This window comes from Polyodon spathula, chromosome 14 (genome assembly GCF_017654505.1).
Source record: "Polyodon spathula isolate WHYD16114869_AA chromosome 14, ASM1765450v1, whole genome shotgun sequence".
NCBI lineage: Eukaryota > Metazoa > Chordata > Actinopteri > Acipenseriformes > Polyodontidae > Polyodon > Polyodon spathula.
Window position 1 is genome coordinate 36,006,939 of NC_054547.1, and position 20,529 is coordinate 36,027,467.

Below are 20,529 nucleotides of genomic sequence, written 5' to 3' on the forward strand. Positions count from 1 at the left end.
GCATATATTGCCCACCAGGGGGAGTACTTCACAAAAAAAAAAAATTAATCCCTCCACGGGATGTGGCCATCTGTATCGTAAATCACCACCAGAGATACTTATTGCTGATGTAAAATCTTTATAACTGGCTTTATAACATTTTAAAACATGTTCTGCTTTTGACTTTGATTTGTTTTACGTTTGCATGCACAATAGGGTTCCCGTTTGTTGAAAGTGTCCCTTTGAATGCCAGGGAGCTAATTAGAAATCTACCAGGAACCAAGCAGTTATATAATGAGGTGGATTTTAGGCGAAGGACTTACAACTTGTGTCTGTTAAAGAAACCCTTGCATTAGGAACCAGCATCTCTTTAATATTCAGACAGTAGAACGCTGCCACAGAGTATGGAAACCCAGTTATTTCATCTTTCAATTACAAAATGAGTTGGAAGTTGTTATGTTAGTACTTTTTCTGTCACAATATGGCTCAAGTTTGTTGACGCATTAAAAACAAAGAGAAGCTACTGCAGTTTAAAAGAAGCCATCCCTTAAAGATGAAATCAATCTTGTTTCAAGTTTTACCCTTGTTTAGGACTCTAGGGGTCTATTTGGCTGAAAAAAAAAAAGTATTTTTGTCAGAAATTCTTTAGATTAATATGCAGCTGTCACTGACAAAGCAAATCTAGACCTCATTGCAGCCTTTTATCTTTTTCTCTTACCCCAGGCTGCATCCAGTGTGTACCTCTACAGGAGTGAATGTCCATTCTTTTCTGAGTGGGGCTCGCTATAACAGGTCAGTCAGCAAGCCAGCATGTAAATGATACATAGCAATATAAGTACAAGGATTTTATGTGTGTGTGTGTGTGTGTGTGTATATATGTGTGTGTGTGTATATATATATATATATATATATATATATATATATATATATATATATATATATATTATATATATAATCACGTTTTTGTGTACCTACATTACTTTTTTCTTTTTGATTTTTTAGCTTTTTATATATATATATATATATATATATATATATATATATATATATATATATGATATATATATATATATGATAATATAATATATATGTTGTGACACACAACAAAAGGCAAGACTATTATTGCTTGTAAGTATTGCTGAGTATCTCTTACTTTACAATTAAAATGACTTATTTGAGGCAAAATTGATTTCATTTAGCTGCATTATTCCATACATGTTATCATACAGGGTTCTGCTTCTATGTATAGCCCCATGGATACATAGTTTCTATGTTCATAACTCTAGTCTGTTTTTATTTTTAAATCAGGCTTTCAAAACAGAGCATGCTGATTTAAAGAGAAATCATAAAAGGGGGCGTGTAAATGTGGTTACGCTTTGCCAAGTTGTTTCCAAGTCGCTTCTGCCAAAGTAAATCCATGTAGTACAAGTTTCTAACATATAGAGAGAAATAAGTGTCAGATAAATATATGTGAAGTCTCCAAACAGCTTTTAACTGTCCTATTCTAATGAGAAAAGCATACCTGAACTGAAAGAGTTCATCGAACATTAAAGGCTAATGCAGTTAATGGCTGATGTATGAATTTAATATCTTTCAAATAATCCTTGCCATATACGCCAGTTTGCAGATCAAACGATCAGGTGACATTTTGAGCCAACATTGATATTGATGTAGTCTTAACGCTGTTTACTCCAAATTCATTTCTTGTGATGAAGCAACCGAATATGATTCAATTTCAATGCATTAAGGATGCAACCTTAATGATACATCATTTATGTTTTTAAAACATGATTTAAATTTGGTTAATTTATTTACAATGCACAGAGCATATACTGTAGACATCGAGACTGTGGGATTAATATATCCAGCATGTGTGTAATATTTTAGGCAGCAGTCAGTTAATATTGTGTGACACAACACTAACAGCAGAAGACTGGCTAAACAGAACTGCAGTTTAGATTTTTATTATTTCTAAAATATGGACATTTCTGCAGGCCTTAGGCCATAATGAGCATTGAAAAAAATTCACATTTTTGTTTGAGTTTCACATTGACCTGCTGTAAAGTACAGTGTTTCTGCACATGAACGAGAATCATGAACAGCTCCTTTGTGAGTCTGTGAGTCTGCAGTACCCAATGTGAGAACCAATGTGAGTTTTTAGGATGCTGTCTGATAAAGGTATTCTATATACAGTATGTATTTTAAAGTTGTATATTATGGGTGCAAGGCTTTTTGTTTAAGTAAACATAGATATATAGTATATATATATATATATATAATATATATAATATATATATATATATATATATATATATATATATATATATATATATTATAGATTATCACACCTATAAACCCCTTTAGAGAAATTACACTTTACAGAAAAACTGCCATAACATATATTAGGCGTGGCCAAACTTCCTGACCATATGAAAATATATTCATAAAAATACGGAAACTGCCCTGATTTCACCCAAAACACCACATAAAAAGAGACATTTTTGTAAGAATTAAATGTCAATGCATGTATATGCAACTTTGTCTTGCCTTATTATCTAGCAGGTTATACATTGTTCCTGCATTGGATATCATACAGGGCATTCTTTTAGAATATAAACACAAATTACATACTGCACAGTGAAAATTCTCACTCTTGTGTTTTCTTAACCACTGTTGTAGCAATCAACTCATTGAATGAGAACAAATATCATGGAATATCATCTTATTTGAATGGGCCAGTATGGGACATCCTTCATACTCCCAGGTCTTCCATACTGCAACCTTCTCAGCCCAGAGAATAATCAATAATACAAATTAAAATTATGAGATCAATTACAAATGTACATTTTTTTTTAAAACCTACAAGCTTGGCTTCAAAGTTGAGAATTGTAATGTAAAGTAGAAAGTCTGTTCCAGAAAGCATTCACATCAACAGTGCAGCGACAGTGCCTGTCGTCCATACACAACATTGATAAGAGCCTCCTGCTAGCTGGTGTGTGCCGGTCCCTGCTGGCTCTCAGGAATGAGATGAGTTTGCTTGATAATGTTCCATTCAATGGGTTGATAACAATCAGATGAAGTGGCTTTTCTATTGTTTCAGACCTGTACCTGCTAGTTTCAATCACTGGGACCTTCCTCTGAAGTTGAGGGCGATCAGGTTGAATCTGCTTGCATTTAAAGAAATCATCCCCGTGCTCATGGGACTGAAATTCCATCGTATTTCTAAAGGCTTTTCTTTATCCTTCTTTCACCTGATTCATTCACAGGGATAGGATAATGGATTTCATGGCGCTTGAAAAATATGGGCTGTACCTCACACGCAGTAACCCTAATAAGAGCTTCCTGACTCACAGTGATGTGGATCTGTCTGCAGGATTCGTCAAAGACCAGGGCACAGTATCGTTTCATACAGACCAGGGAACAGTACCGTTTCATATAGACCAGGGTACAGTATCGTTTCATAGCAATATTTTTGTTAACCATTCAGAAAAAAAAAAAAAAAAAATGTAACCTTATTATTTTTCTGCCCCCTCAGACTGGAATACAGTACCCCTAGAAAAGATGCACTGTGTCACTTTCTGATTTTAAGAGATTGTTGTTTGATTGTTTGAACCAGCCTTGTGATTGTATGTCATGCAATGTGAATATTGTGAAGCTGTGTGCTTGCTGTATGCTTGTTTGTAACTGGCACTTGCTCCTGTCTTCTTCCTGGGATGCCTTTGTAAACAAGCTGATTGTAGCTTGTATGGTTTTTCTGACTAACTAACTAACTAACTAACTAAATAAATAAATAAATAAATAAATATTGTTGCAACCATATTTGTTCCTGAAATATAGAACTAATTGTGTAGTGATTGTGTTGCGTGCGGTTTCAGATGTGAAGTGATTGTGATGTGTGCGGTTTCAGATGGACGGAAGTGCATTTGCCAGTTGCAATTTATTAACATATAAATTAGATTTTTGAACATCAATAAATAAATTAAAAAGAAAAAAGAAAGATGTTTTCAAATATCGCACATAAACAGCAGAGTGTTACAAAATAGACAACACCAGATATCCAATAAATGCATGATTCACGTTTTTTTAATGGCTGCTAGTCTCACCTATTCGACCCCTAAGGCACACTACAATGACTGTGCTATGGACAGTAACATCTTATATGGGTACAGGGCTTTTACTCCCATGTGTTCTGCTATGGTTACTATCATACTTTTACAGGCACTGTAAGTTTTTGTAGGAAACTAAATGGTTCTATACTTTAAAACTGAATGAATTTACTTTACAAAGAGCCACATTGTGCCCTTGCTTTTTTATATTTTATTGGGTTTTTATTAAAAAAAAAATGATACCCCAGCCATGGATACAAAAACAAGTAATGATTGCTTAATACCTTTGATTGTTGCACTATAGCTAGAAATAGATGTCTGGTTTCTGACTTCCACTGTGTCTTAACCCTTTAGACAGAGACTCAGCTGACAGACAGAACAGTACATGCACACAGGAAAGCTTGAGGGAGGAGAAGAGCATTCGCGCCGCTGTCAGACAAACAAATAAAATCCAGGACGCCTGCGGAAGTCTCTCTGAAATGCAAGTGAAGCAAGTCCTGATAGAAAAAAAATATAAATATTGCGGTCTCTGGTCAATGATATCATAAATTCAATACAAACTGTTGTATATTTCTTGTAATAAATTTGCTTCAAAACTCTTTTGAAAGCCACAAAAACCACACCCACTGACTCATCCAGCTCTGCTTCTGAATATTCCTTTCAGTTGCAGTATAATCCCTTACTATTATGAATTATTTGCAGATTAAAACAGTTGAAGACATGCATCAATAATATGTCATCCCAATCCCTAATGACCATGACAAGAATGCTGAGTTACTGCTTTGATAACCGCACCTGGGTTTTTAAATTGTATGTTTTATAAATAGATGGCTCCCTAATAATTATTCTTTTTGATGTATTCTGTTCTGTAGAACCTTGTTTATAGCAGTTACAATGCCAGTGCTTTCCAGGAATCATTTCACTGTTCACCAGTGCACACTCTGAGATGCTGTCTTCACAGTCCATACACAACAGTTTACTATGATACAGTACTTCCAGTTAAGTTCCATTCCTACAGTTGTCCAGTGAGAATCGCTGCCATATTGTTTTAACCGCTAGCCATGTCGATGATTATGTGGTAACACTTTACATTACAAACGTCTCTGATTACTGTGTATTTACATGGTAGTTACTTCGTAAATACATGTGTACCTTTGCATAATTACAATGCTATTATGTATAGTTACAATGTAGTTAATGTGGACATCTTTTTTGCACGATACAAACCTAACCCTATCCCTATCCCTATCCCTAACCCTAAGCCTACCCTATCCATATGCCAAATCCTAACCCTATCTCTAACACTAAACCTTTCCTTATCGCTAACCCTATCCCTATCCTTATCACTAATCCTAATCCTAACCCTATGTCTAACACTATCCCTAACCCTTTCCCTATCACTAACCCTATCCCTATCCCTATCCCTAATCCTAACCCTACCCCTAACCTAATCCCTAAACCTAATCCTAACCTTATCCCTATCCCTAATCCTAGCTATATCCATAACCCAAACGCTAACCGTAACCCTATCTCTATCCCTATGTTTTAACAGATGCTAATCGCTTAAAAATAATGTCTCAGTCCATAAAAGAAAAGAGACCTCGGTTCATTCTATCTACGTATTTATTTTGCTATTTTCTTTAATTAGCCCCAGTGCTTCAAACAGTCCCCACGGTGAAGGAAACGGGTCAGATTCAAAATGAAAATTAAATTAGCAAAACCTGATACATTTGTTTCTGATCCCAGGTGATGAAACGCATTTCCCTAAGCAGCGGAGCGAACCCTTTATTACTATTCTATACTAAAACACACAGTACTTTCATTGTAACAATGGAAGCAAAGAGTGTGTGTGAAGGTACGTGTACGTATGTGTGTGTGTGTGTGTGTGTGTGTGTGTGTGTGTGTGTGTGTGTGTGTGTGTGTGTGTGTGTGTGTGTGTGTGTGTGCATATATATATATTATATATCTATTATATAATTTATATTAATATATATATATATATATAATATATATATATATATGTGTGTGTCTGCAACAAAATATGATTGTTCAAAAAGAATGTGTTATGTGATATAACATCAACACTGTAACAGAGGTTAGAGGTACTTTTTGGTGACAGAAACCCTTTTTTTATCATCAGTGCCTCTGGGCATGAACAGTTTCCGGCACAGTGCTGTATGAGGTCTGCATCTTTTATTTTATTTACCGTACCCTAAACAGTATTGTTCCCATGAATCCAGTCCCGTGTGTGCACACTGGGCAACCTGGTTCTTATGTACAGCTGGAGCCTTTAATTGAAGGCAAAGAACCACGAGCAGTTGTAAAAGCAATGTGGTGTGATTTTTCATGGATAAAGAAAAATAAATGTCATATAAATATTGCATAATGTTCTTTATCACGTCAAAGCTGCATTGACATTTTACCAGTTACAAAAAAAAAAAAGAAAAAAATGAAACCATAAAGCAAAAATTACTTTGAAGTTATTTATTCACAGAATAGTTTGTGGTGATCAGTGTTTCTATTTTTTATGAGCCAATAGTGAATTAAGGGGTGACTCTTAAGTTTCTGTAGTAGAAATAAGCACTGCAAATTAAGAAATTGATCTTAATTATCTTCTCTTTTTGGTGTTCAGCCCAATCTATAGGTGACTTTTTTTTGTTTTGTTTTTTACAATAACTTTACAGGTATCATGTATGCTATTTTTCAAAGATGTTTTGTCAATTATGTATTATATAATCGATAAAATAATTATACATTATCATTTTAATTGTGTTTAAAGTATACGCATGCGTGTTCATTTTTACATAATTGTAAGCAGATGCCAAACTAAATGCCAATTGAAATCCTGTCTTGTGTTTTTATGAAACCATAAGCCAGTTTTCAATAGACAGAGTATTGTTTTACTTTTCAGAAGAAAAAATGTTTTGTCAAAATGATTAAAGAGCTCCATAGAAATAAATGTAACCCAGTACTTCAACACATATTTGACTTCCAAACTACTTTGTATGCGGTGATGTTCTTCATTTTAATTAAATACATCCCAGAGGAAAAGGCAATTGTATTTTAAATCTGATTGTACTAAATGCAGTTGCAAATATAACATGCATCGTTTATCTTTCTGATCTCAAACAAATACTTTTCCAGAAATAGTAAATTCATTAAACAAAGTTCTTATTAATCTAATGCAAATAATTTCTAGGGTTATTAACAGATCTCAGGGTTATTAGCAACATGATCTCAGGGTTATTAGCAGTGAAGTATACAACTGTAAAGACCATGGATGGATCATTCACACATGGTAAAGCACAGCTAAGTATGACAATGCACAGTAAAGAACATGTCTGCACATATGAGTGGTGGATTCCATTATGTCCAATGAAGGTGTATTGGTATTCGTCACATTAAATCTAATTTATAAAAAATTACTATATATATATATATATATATATATATATATATATATATATATATATATACACACACACACATATATATATATATATATATATATATATATATATATATATATATATATATATATATATATATATATATATATATATATATATATATATATATATATATATATATATATATATATATATATATATATATATATATATATATATATATATATATATATATATATATATATATATAATTCATATTATATCATATATATATTATATATAATTAAGTATAATATTATATATATGGTAAGATAAAGTAATTCAGTATTACTCAACGATATTGCGCTTCAATACCTCCATCTAGTGGTATGCTATAGGAACAGCAATTATAATTTGTGTTTCTGCCAGTGGATCTTGCTGGGGTGCAGTCTATACAATAGCATCTTGCCAATACTTTCTTTCATTTTTTTTTCTGTGGATGCAGTCATCTCCATGCTGGGACAATGTCATGTGTATGAGTTTATTAAGGTTTAGGCAGTTATGGAAACCCCATACTGTGTTTCATTATCAAGCGTGCCGATTTGAAGTGTTGGATTTGATCTGTGCAGCATGTTTGCAAGCAAGCAAAATATTATTTAATGAAGGTCTCAATCACTGCACCGCCACATATGCGAGCTTTTAAATATGCATGGCATTGTATAGTAAATAAGCACATAATGTTATTTAAATCCAACGCAGGACAGATTCATCTATATTATGCGATGCAATATTGTTTCAAATGTAGACAAAATTGATAAATAACAAAAGCCACACTGCATCCACATACACACATCTTGGTCCTGTGTCTTGACTAATATATTAAAAAAAAAAACAGACACTACTTTTTTTTGCAGAGTTTCCTCTTTTAACACTGTAGTTGGGAGCCATAGTTAAAAGACTGTGCTATTTGTGGAAACATTCTTGAAAGAAACTAGACAAGGCATGAACATATGGCCAGGCGAAGCAGTTTAATAATTTACAATCAGACAAGTTGTGTCTGTACAATCCAGCAGCAGCCAGCCCTGGTGATGGGAGTTCTGTTTGCTAAACGTTGAAAGAGTGGAAGAATAAACTTGAAAACAGCGTCTACATGTGTAGACTTAGTGATTCTTTCAATATTGTATAGGCCTCTTCATACAGATGTTAGTGCTGTTGGTCTTCGTCATACAGATGTGTGAATTGCAAGACCGCATTGAAAGTTTAAACATGCATCCGTTCCCAGTAACATAATACTCAATATCATACTGCCTCTTGGTTCTTGTGATGATGCTAATCTTAAGAAAGATCGCATGACATTCATTTCAGCAATGCCTAGAAACTTTTGCACAGAAACAGGAGCAGTTAAGATTGCCAGCCTTTTACGGTATAACATGCTGCAAACTTTACACTGGGGGAAAAAAAAAAAAATCCAGTGCAATATTCTGTCCTTATTGGAGGCCAACTGTAACCACGGGCACGATTTTCTTCTGACAGCGCCCACAGCAAACACTGGCAAACATTGCTTGACTGTTCCAGGGTGTCCTCGGGTCATTGGGCAACACAAAGAGATCTCTGGAAGCTGCTGTTGAGATGTTGATGGGAAGCTGCAGCAGCAGGCTTGCAGTCATTTAAGATGAATTCTCTTCCTCTCTCACTCCCTCTGGAGTAAAAATAACTACTACAAAACAGCATCTGGAAAAGATGCACATGCCCAACATGTTTTAAAATCCTTTCAAATATCTGCAACGTCTTGACATTGAGTGTAAGAATCATTTACAATTTCATAACTGTAGCCTGTTGTCAAAATGGTTCTCACAGAAGGATTTGGGAGGTCAGATTTTTTAAGGAATGACTATTACGAAATGTTCTGCATTTTCAGCTGTTCATCTTTTTAGGTATTCAAGTTTGTTCAATTGCAATGAGTAGGTCTCTATTTACATATGTTAACACTTGTTAAAGACCTGATCCACTAGATGCCACTGTTTCCTCGTTTATCTTCATATCAGCATTCAGGATACTGTGCTCAGGTACTGGATCTCTAAGCTAAGGTGCGACTTTAGAAGGCAATAGTTATCCACTATATTGACCAGTGGTTATTGACAAATAGTGTGGGCTCAGAAGAAACTATTATTACTCATGTGTATTAGTCAAAATGGTTATTAGTTGAAGTCTAAGGGCATATGTCTTCATATACTACAATACAATATTGTCATATACTACAATACATTGATGTCAGCATGGCAGAATATGACGTCTGTGTGGATGTGCAATCATGTGTCTATACCATTATATAGACCAGGGTTTCTCAAATTGGGGGTCCCGACCCAAAAGGGGGTCGCATGGCTATTGTAGGTGGGGCGTGATCACAAAATACTGTCATCATTTGAAATCCCTTAGCATTTCATTACTGCACCTATGCATTTAATCGCTAACAGTAAAAGATGTATGGAGAAGCCAGCTCTTCTGCCGTGTTTTACTGGTCAGCTAATTCACTTTTTGTTTTGTTTTGTTTTAATCAGATAGAGCCGAGCCGATAAGCACACAGAGCAAAACAAAAGTATGAGAACCTTTGATATAGACAGATGACATGGAGTGAATGAAAGACTCAACCGCATAGCACATTTTGCATTACATTATGTTAATACTGCATTGTCTATCTACAGGACTGTAGCCTTAAAAATAAACGGCTGATTTTCGTCCTTGTAATTACTGATTTATTGCCACGTATACTGATAATTGACTTTTATTGTTAATATGCAACATCAAAATCGCGGGACAAGGAAAGTGTGTGGAGTTTTTAAATTTATATTTTTCTACACTAGATGGTGCTAAAGAATTAAATACCATTCTCGTGTCCTCGACTTGAAATCTGATGCTTGCAATGATAATTTTCTATAGTAGTGGCATTATTCATTTAAATACAATTAACCAGTGAAGCATGGAACACGTTTTGTCAATGAATATAAAGCTAAATGTTTTTTTTAAGGGTTTTCGATTTATTAACCGTTTTCAACCAGACATGAAATTATATATCATAGGTACTGTATGCAGGAGAGCAGGTTTTTTGTTTTTTGTTTTTATATTTGAAACAGAAAGAGAAAAGCCTTTCACTGCCTCGTGTCGTAGTTAAAGAGAGAAAGACACGCAGAGACAGAACATTAGTTCCGCTTCCTGAGACTGCTGGAGGCAAGACCACAATCAGCTTGATAGAGTGGGGGCTGTAGAAACCACTGCAACGACTCCGTTCAAAGTCGCCCAGCACTAAAGAAGAAATGGCAGCAGAATCTGCTCGGAGATTTACCAAGAACCTCCTGAAACCGGGGACAGCGGCTGAGATCAGACAGAACGCTTCCAATGCGGTGAGACACTCTACTGCTTCTACGGTGAGTGCTTGAATAATAGTGTTGACAAATTAAATGTATTTAATCTTTGATTGGCTGGGGAACCGGTCAATGATCCATGTTATCTACCCGTACTACTAATAATGAAGGTTTGTTATCTTATTGAAGTAGTTTGAATTTATTTATATAGAAAACATACGGGACCGTAAGGTGATATATCAAAGAGATGCTTTGCCACTCTGGCTATAGAACTTTTTGGGTTAGTTAAACTATATTATTAATATTGCGCTCACTCATAGTAAATATATTGTAGGTTATTTACTTTACGAAATACCGATATAGAAATTAAGATGAATCGATTAGGTGATTATAGTATATCGGAATTGTAGCGAGAGCAGCTATAAACTATTGGATAGAAAATGAAGTTACATATGGATATGTACATTTGGGCCACACCAATATTGTACCTGTAGTGTGTTGTATAAACATTGAGGATCCAAACAAGGAAGGTTAACATAAAATCATATACTGAATCGAAAACAAGGCATTCTTTAACAGCTTGATACTGGAAAAACGGGGACTCTGTTGTGTAATTTTCGGGATTTTCCAGGCACCAAAAAAAAAAACAAAAAAAAAAACCCTTTAGCTAAATGACAGCAGTGTGATTTCCGCGGGAAATACCATCCAATATTGAAGAACTAATGCCAAGCAGGCACGCAGCGGAGCGCCGTCTAGATACAGACGAATAATGTAAAGACTGATGCAAGACGAAAACGTCTCATAACTGCTATTCATAGTATGACGTTTAAAATTAGCATCCGAACTACACGGTTAAGTTATCAAACACTACAACTACTGGTACTTTGCAGTTGTTGTATTAAATGCAGCAATAGTAGTATTAGTTCCTGAAATGATGGTGCAACATTATAGAGTAGCCTTTTCCTCCATGTTGGTCAGTGCATATTATTTCTTTGTTAGCCGATGGATATTGGAGTCCCACCTTTGCTTTTTTCGGGACTGGGTGCCAGTTAAAACTCAAGTTAGCGCAAGCAGTGCCTTCCTGCTTTACTGACACTGTGAGACGAGTGAATGGAACTGTTTTTTTTTTATTTATTTTATTTATCTGAATGGGACATTGAGAGACTGTAATACTTTCGAGCAACATTGCAAAGCAGAGGGCTGCTCTAGTGTTGTAGAGATATCGTCCACAGATACCATATTAACCCTTCCATGCATGAAATATTGAAAATAGCTGGAGAAAAAAAGTAGTTTTGGACACATTGGTCCCATATATATATATATATATATATATATATATATATATATATATATATATATATATATATATATATATATATATATATAGCTTAATATGAGGTATTTTATATGTCACCATGAGGTCATCATGCACAGACTGGCTAAGAACTTAGCAGCAATGTAAAAGTGTTATATAGCTTATTATGGCTGTTTCACCTTTAGTTTAGTGTACACCCAATGCCTTCTTACATAGTCACTCAGGGCCCCACACACTTTAATCTCAAACATGACTGTTGCAGTATCTTTAGCTACAGCATCGGCAGGAAATAATATGGCAATCTCCTTTTTGCTTAAAAGCGTTAGTGATGTGTCATAATCAGTGTTCTAAAAATGTGGGGGGGGGGGGGGGGGGGGAGGTCTTCAAAGCAGATAAATCACTTTAAAAGGTTAAACACTAGGTCATTCTTGTTGAGAAGTTGTTGAAAGAACATATTGTATTCCCTACACAGTAAATGCTGGCCGCTCCAGCAGGTTACAGAGAAAACATCGGCAGCAATTGGCCAGGTGCCTAGTGAGCTCAGACGACACCTGCAGGGCTGACCTTTGTCCTCCAGACGCCAGCAGCTGGCTGACATCTGCTCTCAGTTCCTGGGTGTAAAAGAGGAAGTTGGCTTGGTCGTTATAGATAAGGACACCCACTGAGTCTTCAATTAACCTGAGCTGTGTGGGAAATTGCTGCAGTGAGGGAATATAATTCGACATTCTAAACAGGTGAAAATTGGGAGTAAAATAATTGGGCACTCAAAAAAAAAAAAAAAAAACAACAACAAAAAAGAAGCCCTGTGTTTGGAGTGCTCTCTCAAGCAAGCTGACGCCACCCACACAAGCACTGTAGTAGTATGGCTATTTAATGACCCAAATCTTCAGCATTCATGTGGGCTTCGAGAAGATTCAGCTCTGAGCGAAATTATCTGCGGCCTGTCAAAAGAGAGCATGTTCACGTTCAATGATAAGGATAATTAAGCCTGCAAGGTACAATATGCACATGGACTTTATGCAGTATCCTTTTGCTCTACTTTTGTGGCAATGTTGTATCACTGAGACAGGGAAAATTGTATAGCAGTATAGGCTTTAGGGCACAGCAGGTCAGAGAACCTCTAAAGTTATGTTTTAATGGGCTTTAGATTTGTAGCTCAATGGGAATGTTGCAATAAGGGTATTTTGTAACTTTGACCACTTTATGAGCTTCTCTTTCTGCTCATCAGATACAGTCCTAACTGCAGGGATTCTGCACTGTAGGTGTATTGATCTCTTACGATGACTATCAATCTGAGCTCCAACACCTTGCTGGAGTATGGTCCTGCATGCATGTCAATACAGTATCATGTGTAATTTGTCAAAGAGGACACTCATTTTTCACTTGACTTTCACAGCCGTGCCCCTAGTATCTCTGTGTGCACCTCAGTGGTCCGGATGGTGATTCCTTCCCACATGTCCCGTCAGGTGACAGATCACATAGTGGAGGAAGTCCTTCTGCATCACAATTGCATACAAAGCTGCTGTGCAGACAGCTGAGAACATCATAGGCCTGAGGCATCTGGTTTTTGTATTGCTTTCAGTGAAACAATGAGAGCATCTTGGGAGAGCCACATTTTTAGGGTCGTTTCATGAAAAATGAACTTTTGCTACACGGATAGCCATTGATATCAGACAATGGGAAGCCCAAGATCTTTACAATGGCGGGTCTATCCAAATACACAGGCATTTTATCATCTGAAAATCCTGGGCTTAATTACTTATCCAATATAACAAATGTTACAATGTGCCTCAGTTTTGAAAATTAACTGAAATGGCATGCACCCATGGGCTTCCAACATCCTTTAATTTAGTTTTTATCATTGTGGACTGTGACATGGAAATGTGTGTGTCGAGCTTTGCCACACCACCCCAGTCACGTTACTAATGTACCGGAGCCAGGAACACCAAGTCAGTTGCAGTTTAAAGTACTCTAGACATGCATTGCAGGTATTCAGAAACATGAAAACATAGAGTACAGTCTATTCCCCAGGATCAGGACTATAGGGATTAGACAAACCCTACCCCCTCCTGTATTTCCTAGACACCTTTTCTCTGCCCTTGGTTTTGACTGAACAGATACAGAATCTGAGCCCCCCCAACACAGATACCTGGGTTTTTATAGGTCTAAGCCCTGCCCCACTCAGCCTCAGTGTTATCACTGCAGGCAAGCCTCTCTCACTACACCAAAGTAAATACTAAGTATTAATGTAACCCTGATATACACGTGACCAGTAAGACAGCGAACTGGAATCAGAATGCAAATGTAAAAAAACAGCTTACTCTGCTCCCTGATCATACACCACTATTGCTTATAACAGGCAAGCAAAATCATAAGCACTAATATTTATTTTTATACAGTCATGGCATTAATAATAATAATAATAATAATAATAATAATAATAATAATAATATAATAATAATAATAATAATACATTTTGAAATTCTCTCGCATGGACCCCAAAAAGTTTATAAAAAAAAATTTATTTACCATAAATAGTATAAAACTATGCTATATTATAGATAATATATTGCAATGGATAAAGCCTTTAAACATATTTACCAATTATGTGCTGGCTGGTTTTGTGTTCTCTGGAGTGTGTGCACAGTGGAAATGCTAAATGGCCAATTAATGAAATAATGAAAAGACACAGAGTGCCAAAGGGAGCAGAACTGTAAAGGGTCCTTGAACGAACTTCTAATTACAATATGCCTGAGTTACTTACTGTAAGAAGGCAGTCTGAAGCATGTACAGGACTTCCAAGCTTGCAAATGCAAGCATTCAAGTCATTCAAACTTTCTATCTGCTGTATCTATCTATCTACTCTCTGTCTGTCTGTCTGTCTGTCTCTGTCTGTCTGTCTGACTGTCCCTTCCTTCCTTTTTTCTTCTCACATGGCTGCATTCAAGAAGTTTGTTCAAAGTAATTAAGTATTCAAACTCCAGAGTCTTGTGGATTCTCATTTGTGTGTGAGTGTGGGAAATGAGTTTTGAATTAAAAAGAAAAGGCTGTGTTGGATTGAGTGGTGCACTTCTAGTACGGATAACGCTGACCCTTCCTGGTGAGGCAAGGTAACAGGACTTAAAGGCTAATAACTACCTGTGTTTGTGGATCTCACCCTGTAGTCAGGTGGCAAAGTATATTGTGAGGCATTATTGTGAGTGTCAAGTAACAGAGTTTAGGGAAGCAAGTGTGCGAAAGCCTGCTAATTCCAGTGACAATAAAAGCATCTGCTAATTATGTTGGGGGGCACAGAAAATCAAAACCAGTTGTAATGTATTTCAACGAAACTGGCATGGAGATATTCATCAGACCACGTACCATGTTGTGAACATTCTCTCCAATCAGCTCCCACTGCCCCTTCAAATATTCCAGTAGGCTTGAGCTGAAAGCAATCCAAGTTCCGTTTTCAAATAATGCAGCTGTTTAGACTTTCAGAAATACAAGCACAATGTGCAGTACATTGTCTGGATTACATCGCTCCTAACCAGGTTACGTCCCACCACACAGATGAGAGTCAATTTTCAAATCTGGAAGATTCAGGTTCTGAAGTTTACATACAGTACATAGATGATTCCGGTTGGAGCTACATTATCTGCATCTGTCAGAATGAAACACGTGCTTCGTGATATGAATAATTAAACCTGTAGGCTGATGGCAGAAGTTTTTTTTTTCTTGTGTATGTCACATGGCTTCTTGGCATTCTACTCCCTGCTTCTGTGCCCCTGGGAATGCTGCTCTCATTTAACAGAATGTTCCAGGGTTGAAACCCATTTCTAAAGAAGTCCTTCAAAAGAGCTCCTTCAAACTTGTGCCAGTAGTGAAGTCTACCTCTCTCTCCTCTTTGCCCTGCAGTGCTCGTCTCCAGGGCAGCTCTGCTTGGTGTTCCGCTCACCCGGGTAATGAAACGGTATGATTCTACACAGCCAGACAAGAGGTCGATTTAAATCCCCAGATGAAATGATGACCTGCTAAAAATACATGTGTGAGCAGCCTGCAGTTTATACTGTGCAATGGTTACATTGGGGAGATGGAACATGTCTGTCTTGACTGCCTGTGACATTGTTTGACCTCACTCTCATTCTTCAGTGCACATCAAGCGTGGTGGAATTACACCGAGCTTGAGTTGCGCTATATCTGTTAAAGTGAGGTTAGAATGTGTGACCATTAGTGCATCCTATAGTGTTTAACTTCAATCAGTTTGTCTGAACTGTATTATACACAGCAGGAACCTGCTAAATAACTTCAGATAGTTAAAGCCTTTATTCGTTCTGGTTTTGGATAAAGTTACAGTTGTTATTGTGTTTGCCCTGCATGTTTGGATGCTTTTTTGCGTTTCAGAATTCTTTTTTTTTTGTTTGGGAAATCAGCAATCAGTTCTAAAAAGCACTGCTCAACAGCACCAGTGCCCCCCTCCAGTAACGGCATACTCCCTGCAGTGTACTTGTTAAAGAGCCTGGGGTCGTGATTACTAAACAATACAGAGCGGATTGCCTGGGCTTGATGGACAGAACCATCAACAGCTCCTGCAGTCCTGAGATGAATTTAGCATTGTGAATAGCAATGATACTTTTCTGTTATAATGTTTCTATTTTAAATTCTGGCTCAGTGTCCACTTCTCTGACGCAAGAAGGAACCAATATCCAGAATAACTTGTTTTAGAGCTGGGGATAATGCCAACAGAGAATTGGGGGAAAACCTTTGGAATGATAGCAGACCTTAAATGCAATAATGTAAAGATGTAGGCTATAATAAAGACTGAAAGAATGCATCCGGAGCAGACTTACTTAATATTTTTACTTCTTTTTTTACTGACACTTTTGACTGTTTCAGTAGCCGAGTCCTGTTACAAATGATGCTGAGGTGATTGATTTAGCGAGAGATGGGAAGACATCCACCGTTCCATGTCTCCATTGCTGATCCAGCTTGAATCAACTTCCTATTCGGTATTACAGAAGCAACAACACAGAATGACAAGCTGAGGCACTGAGCTGAGGGGAGCACCAGAACCAACGTTTGAAGGAAGACCACTCACTAACCATATACCAAAAAAATAAAAAAATAAAAACTGGGGATGTTCAACAATAAACTCTCGTTGCTCAGTATCACAGTGGTGTTATTAAAAGAGTGCTGAACAAAGTTGTAATATCCCTTTCCCTACTAGCGCCATCAACTGCTAATTTTCTTTGATAGAAGATCTTTTGGTTCTTTGATCGTCATTTGTTTTTTACTTCAATTTGGAATGTGCTGATAATTTAAAAGACAATTTAAATGTTGCTTCCTGGTGGTCAGTCACATTTGTTATGCTCGGAACTCTCTCCAGTGGTCTAGCTGCCATCAGACCTGCAGCAAAAGTACCAAGACGAAGCAATTTTTCTACAATCCTACCCAAACGATTCTACACATAATAAAAGGAATGCATTAACAATGTTAATAATGCTAAGAATTGGTAAGCACTCCTTTAAGGGTCGTTGTTTTATGCGATGGGTGCATAGTCCAGCAGTCTTTGTTGCCTTTATGGATGTCTTACTTTCAGCTACATTCCAGCTGAGCTTCACCACTTCTCTAAAGCACTGTGTCTGCTGATATCAGACGCTAATAATAGTAAGCTGTGTAGAGGCAGTAAAAAAAAACCTCTGGAGATAAAGGAAACCAGGTCAGTTATAAACACACTGAGGTGTGAGTGAAATGTGCACATCCTGAATGCATTTCATAATAGGAAATTGTTTTTGTGTGGCTTTGGAACAGGCATTGTGAAATTAGAAATGCTGGTGTGTGAATGCTGATTTAACAAGAAATAAACTGTGTGTGAGTTTCAAGAAAACATGGTTACATACTGTAATAATTAAAGAATAATTCAGTGTTCAGTCTTCTGTGGAGGGTATTATTGCTGTTATACATTTTTATTTAATACTCCATTGTGTTTATCATGGGAAATTAGCATTGTGTAGTTTACCATACACTGTTACCATGCCTGTCTCTGCTTTCAGTATGCTAGTATCACACTTAATACTCTGCAGTGTGTTTTAATGACTGTTTTGCATGAGGACATTTTCCATTGTGAGATTCTTAGATTACCAGAGATCAACCAGGGGGATTAATAACTCAGAATATTATTGATTGATTGAATATGTGGCTAATGAAGACTACAGGTCTCAAGTAGAAAGTCGTCCTGATGCTAGTCTTTTAACATCTGCTTGTTTCTCCAGTCCTGAGACATTCCAGGTCCCCATGTGTGTTTATCATTGTGCCCATTATCCCTGTGCTTCAACACCATCAGATTGAGCTGTCAGCTATGGAGCGGTCAGAGATTGTTACATTATAGCCTTACATTAAACCTGACCCCAAGCAAAGATTATTCTGGCATTCTAACATGCGTCTCTGCTATTCGATGATTTCTGAATAAAACCCCAATCGGTATTTCAACGCTAACCCACTGGGATCAGCAGGAGTGTGTAGTTTATATTTAGAAGCTACTGTATCTAAACAGAGCCAAGACCACCAACTGCTCTCTCCCACCATAGTTCTATAAGAAACAGAGGTCACAAGTCTGGCATTGTATAGTAAGGGTTATTTTAAACATTTCATATAATAAAAGACAAGTCAAGCCTGAAGTAGCTACACAGGTGCGTAGAACAGAGCTGGAGCTGGTTTTACAGTTTATCGCTACAAAGACATTCAATACCTATATATCTTAAAATGTTAGAAATGTTCCTTTGGTCAAATTTAAGTTGTTCTCATGTATACTCAATAAAGGAGTTTTGAATTTTATAACTTCATTTTACATTCTTCAGTTCAACAAAAATAATTCAGGACTGAAAGGGTTAATTTTTGAGCAGTTGCTTTTTTGAGCTACGTTTGGGAATTCTTGTCATTGTCGTGTCACATTCCTGTGTTGATGCACGGCACCAAGGGTGATTTCAAGCCTATTCCTCTTCTTAGTTTCATGAGATAACTGATTTTACAATGTGTCAAACGGGGGAGTAAATATTAAACCCAAAGTGAATTAGATGTAATCTCGTCCTATAACGTGTGCACACTGAAAAGGAGAGGGATATGGTTTTAACTGTGTTTAAATTAGAATGGTTGAGGGAATATTGTTCCATTTTAATTGTGATATATGAAAATAAGTGGCTCTCTTGACACTAAATAAATGTATTGTCAGGTTCCTTTGATGTAGCAGTGTGTGTGTTGTTATTTTATGACATATTGAATATACATCAGTGTAAATGTAGATTTCTGTTGAAACTTCAGTTTGTTTCCAAAGTTTTTGCTGTTCTATGTGTAAGTAAAAAAAAGTAAAATATGATGGCGAAATTACATATAAATTAGACAAGAGCAGTGAAAAGGTATCACACTTAACACGGCACGTTAAACACAATTTTGGAAACTTAAAGGAAATGTCAACAGGAATAAAAAGCTGTCAAAAAACAATCACAGAGGCAGTTCATTGGGGTTCACAGGGTCAGCGTAACATTGGAATGACCAATTATTAGTAGTATTTTATTATTATTGTAAAATATATATTTTTTAAATACTTTGATTTCAAACCACAGTAAAAAAAAACAAACAAAAAGCAAACCAAGTAATGATATATAGAAAATTGAGGAAACAAAAATTATTTTGCAATTAACCAATACTGGTGGGGCAATGTTAATTTTCCAGGAAGTGGTTTTGTTTCACTTCCTCTCGACATTTATGGTTTTTAAGATTTTACTGCTTAATATGTCTATAATAATAATATTTTAACTCTCTTTAACTATTAAATGTATTTGTGGGAGCATGTTTAAAATGACTTTGCAGGATAATGATGTCACTATTATCATAGAGCATACCAAAGTACACAAATCAAGATATTGATTCAATAATCAATTCCAATAGCAGCCTTTATAGGTTATGTCATCCTATTTCTTAACTCAGAACTCAACTCCCCAGTAATGTTGTTGAAGCTGACACCCTGGGATCCTTCAAGAAGCTGCTTGATGAGATTCTGGGATCAATAAGCTACTAACAACAAAACGAGCAAGATGGGCCGAATGGCCTCCTCTCATTTGTAAACTTTCTTATGTTCTCATGTTCTTATGTTCTTAACCACTGGTGCTGTTTAATTCTCTCTGTAGCAAGGACTGAATACAGAGTGCTTCATGAGCATTAATCAGATCAAGCTGTAGCAGCTTCATCTCCGTGACCAGCTGCATTAAAAAAGCCAGACTTCTTTAAAGATAAAACCTCTGCCTGCTCAAACAGGAAAGCATTTGAGATAAAATGCACTGATTAACGATCTGACGCCAAACCTCCTGCAACACTGTGCAAGTACAGTAGCCACTGCTGACAATTAATAC

The 20,529-nt window shown here is 36.4% G+C and overlaps 1 protein-coding gene across 1 annotated transcript in view; it reads left to right on the forward strand.

Moving 5' to 3' along the window:
- Positions 1-10,660: 10,660 nt before the first annotated feature.
- Positions 10,661-20,529, forward strand: part of LOC121326771 (dedicator of cytokinesis protein 10-like) — an 87,998-nt gene continuing 78,129 nt past the window's right edge. The window contains exon 1 of the mRNA XM_041270246.1: positions 10,661-10,896. Within this exon, the coding sequence (XP_041126180.1) occupies positions 10,786-10,896 (111 nt within the window). The 5' untranslated portion in view covers positions 10,661-10,785. The remainder of the gene's footprint in view (positions 10,897-20,529) is intronic.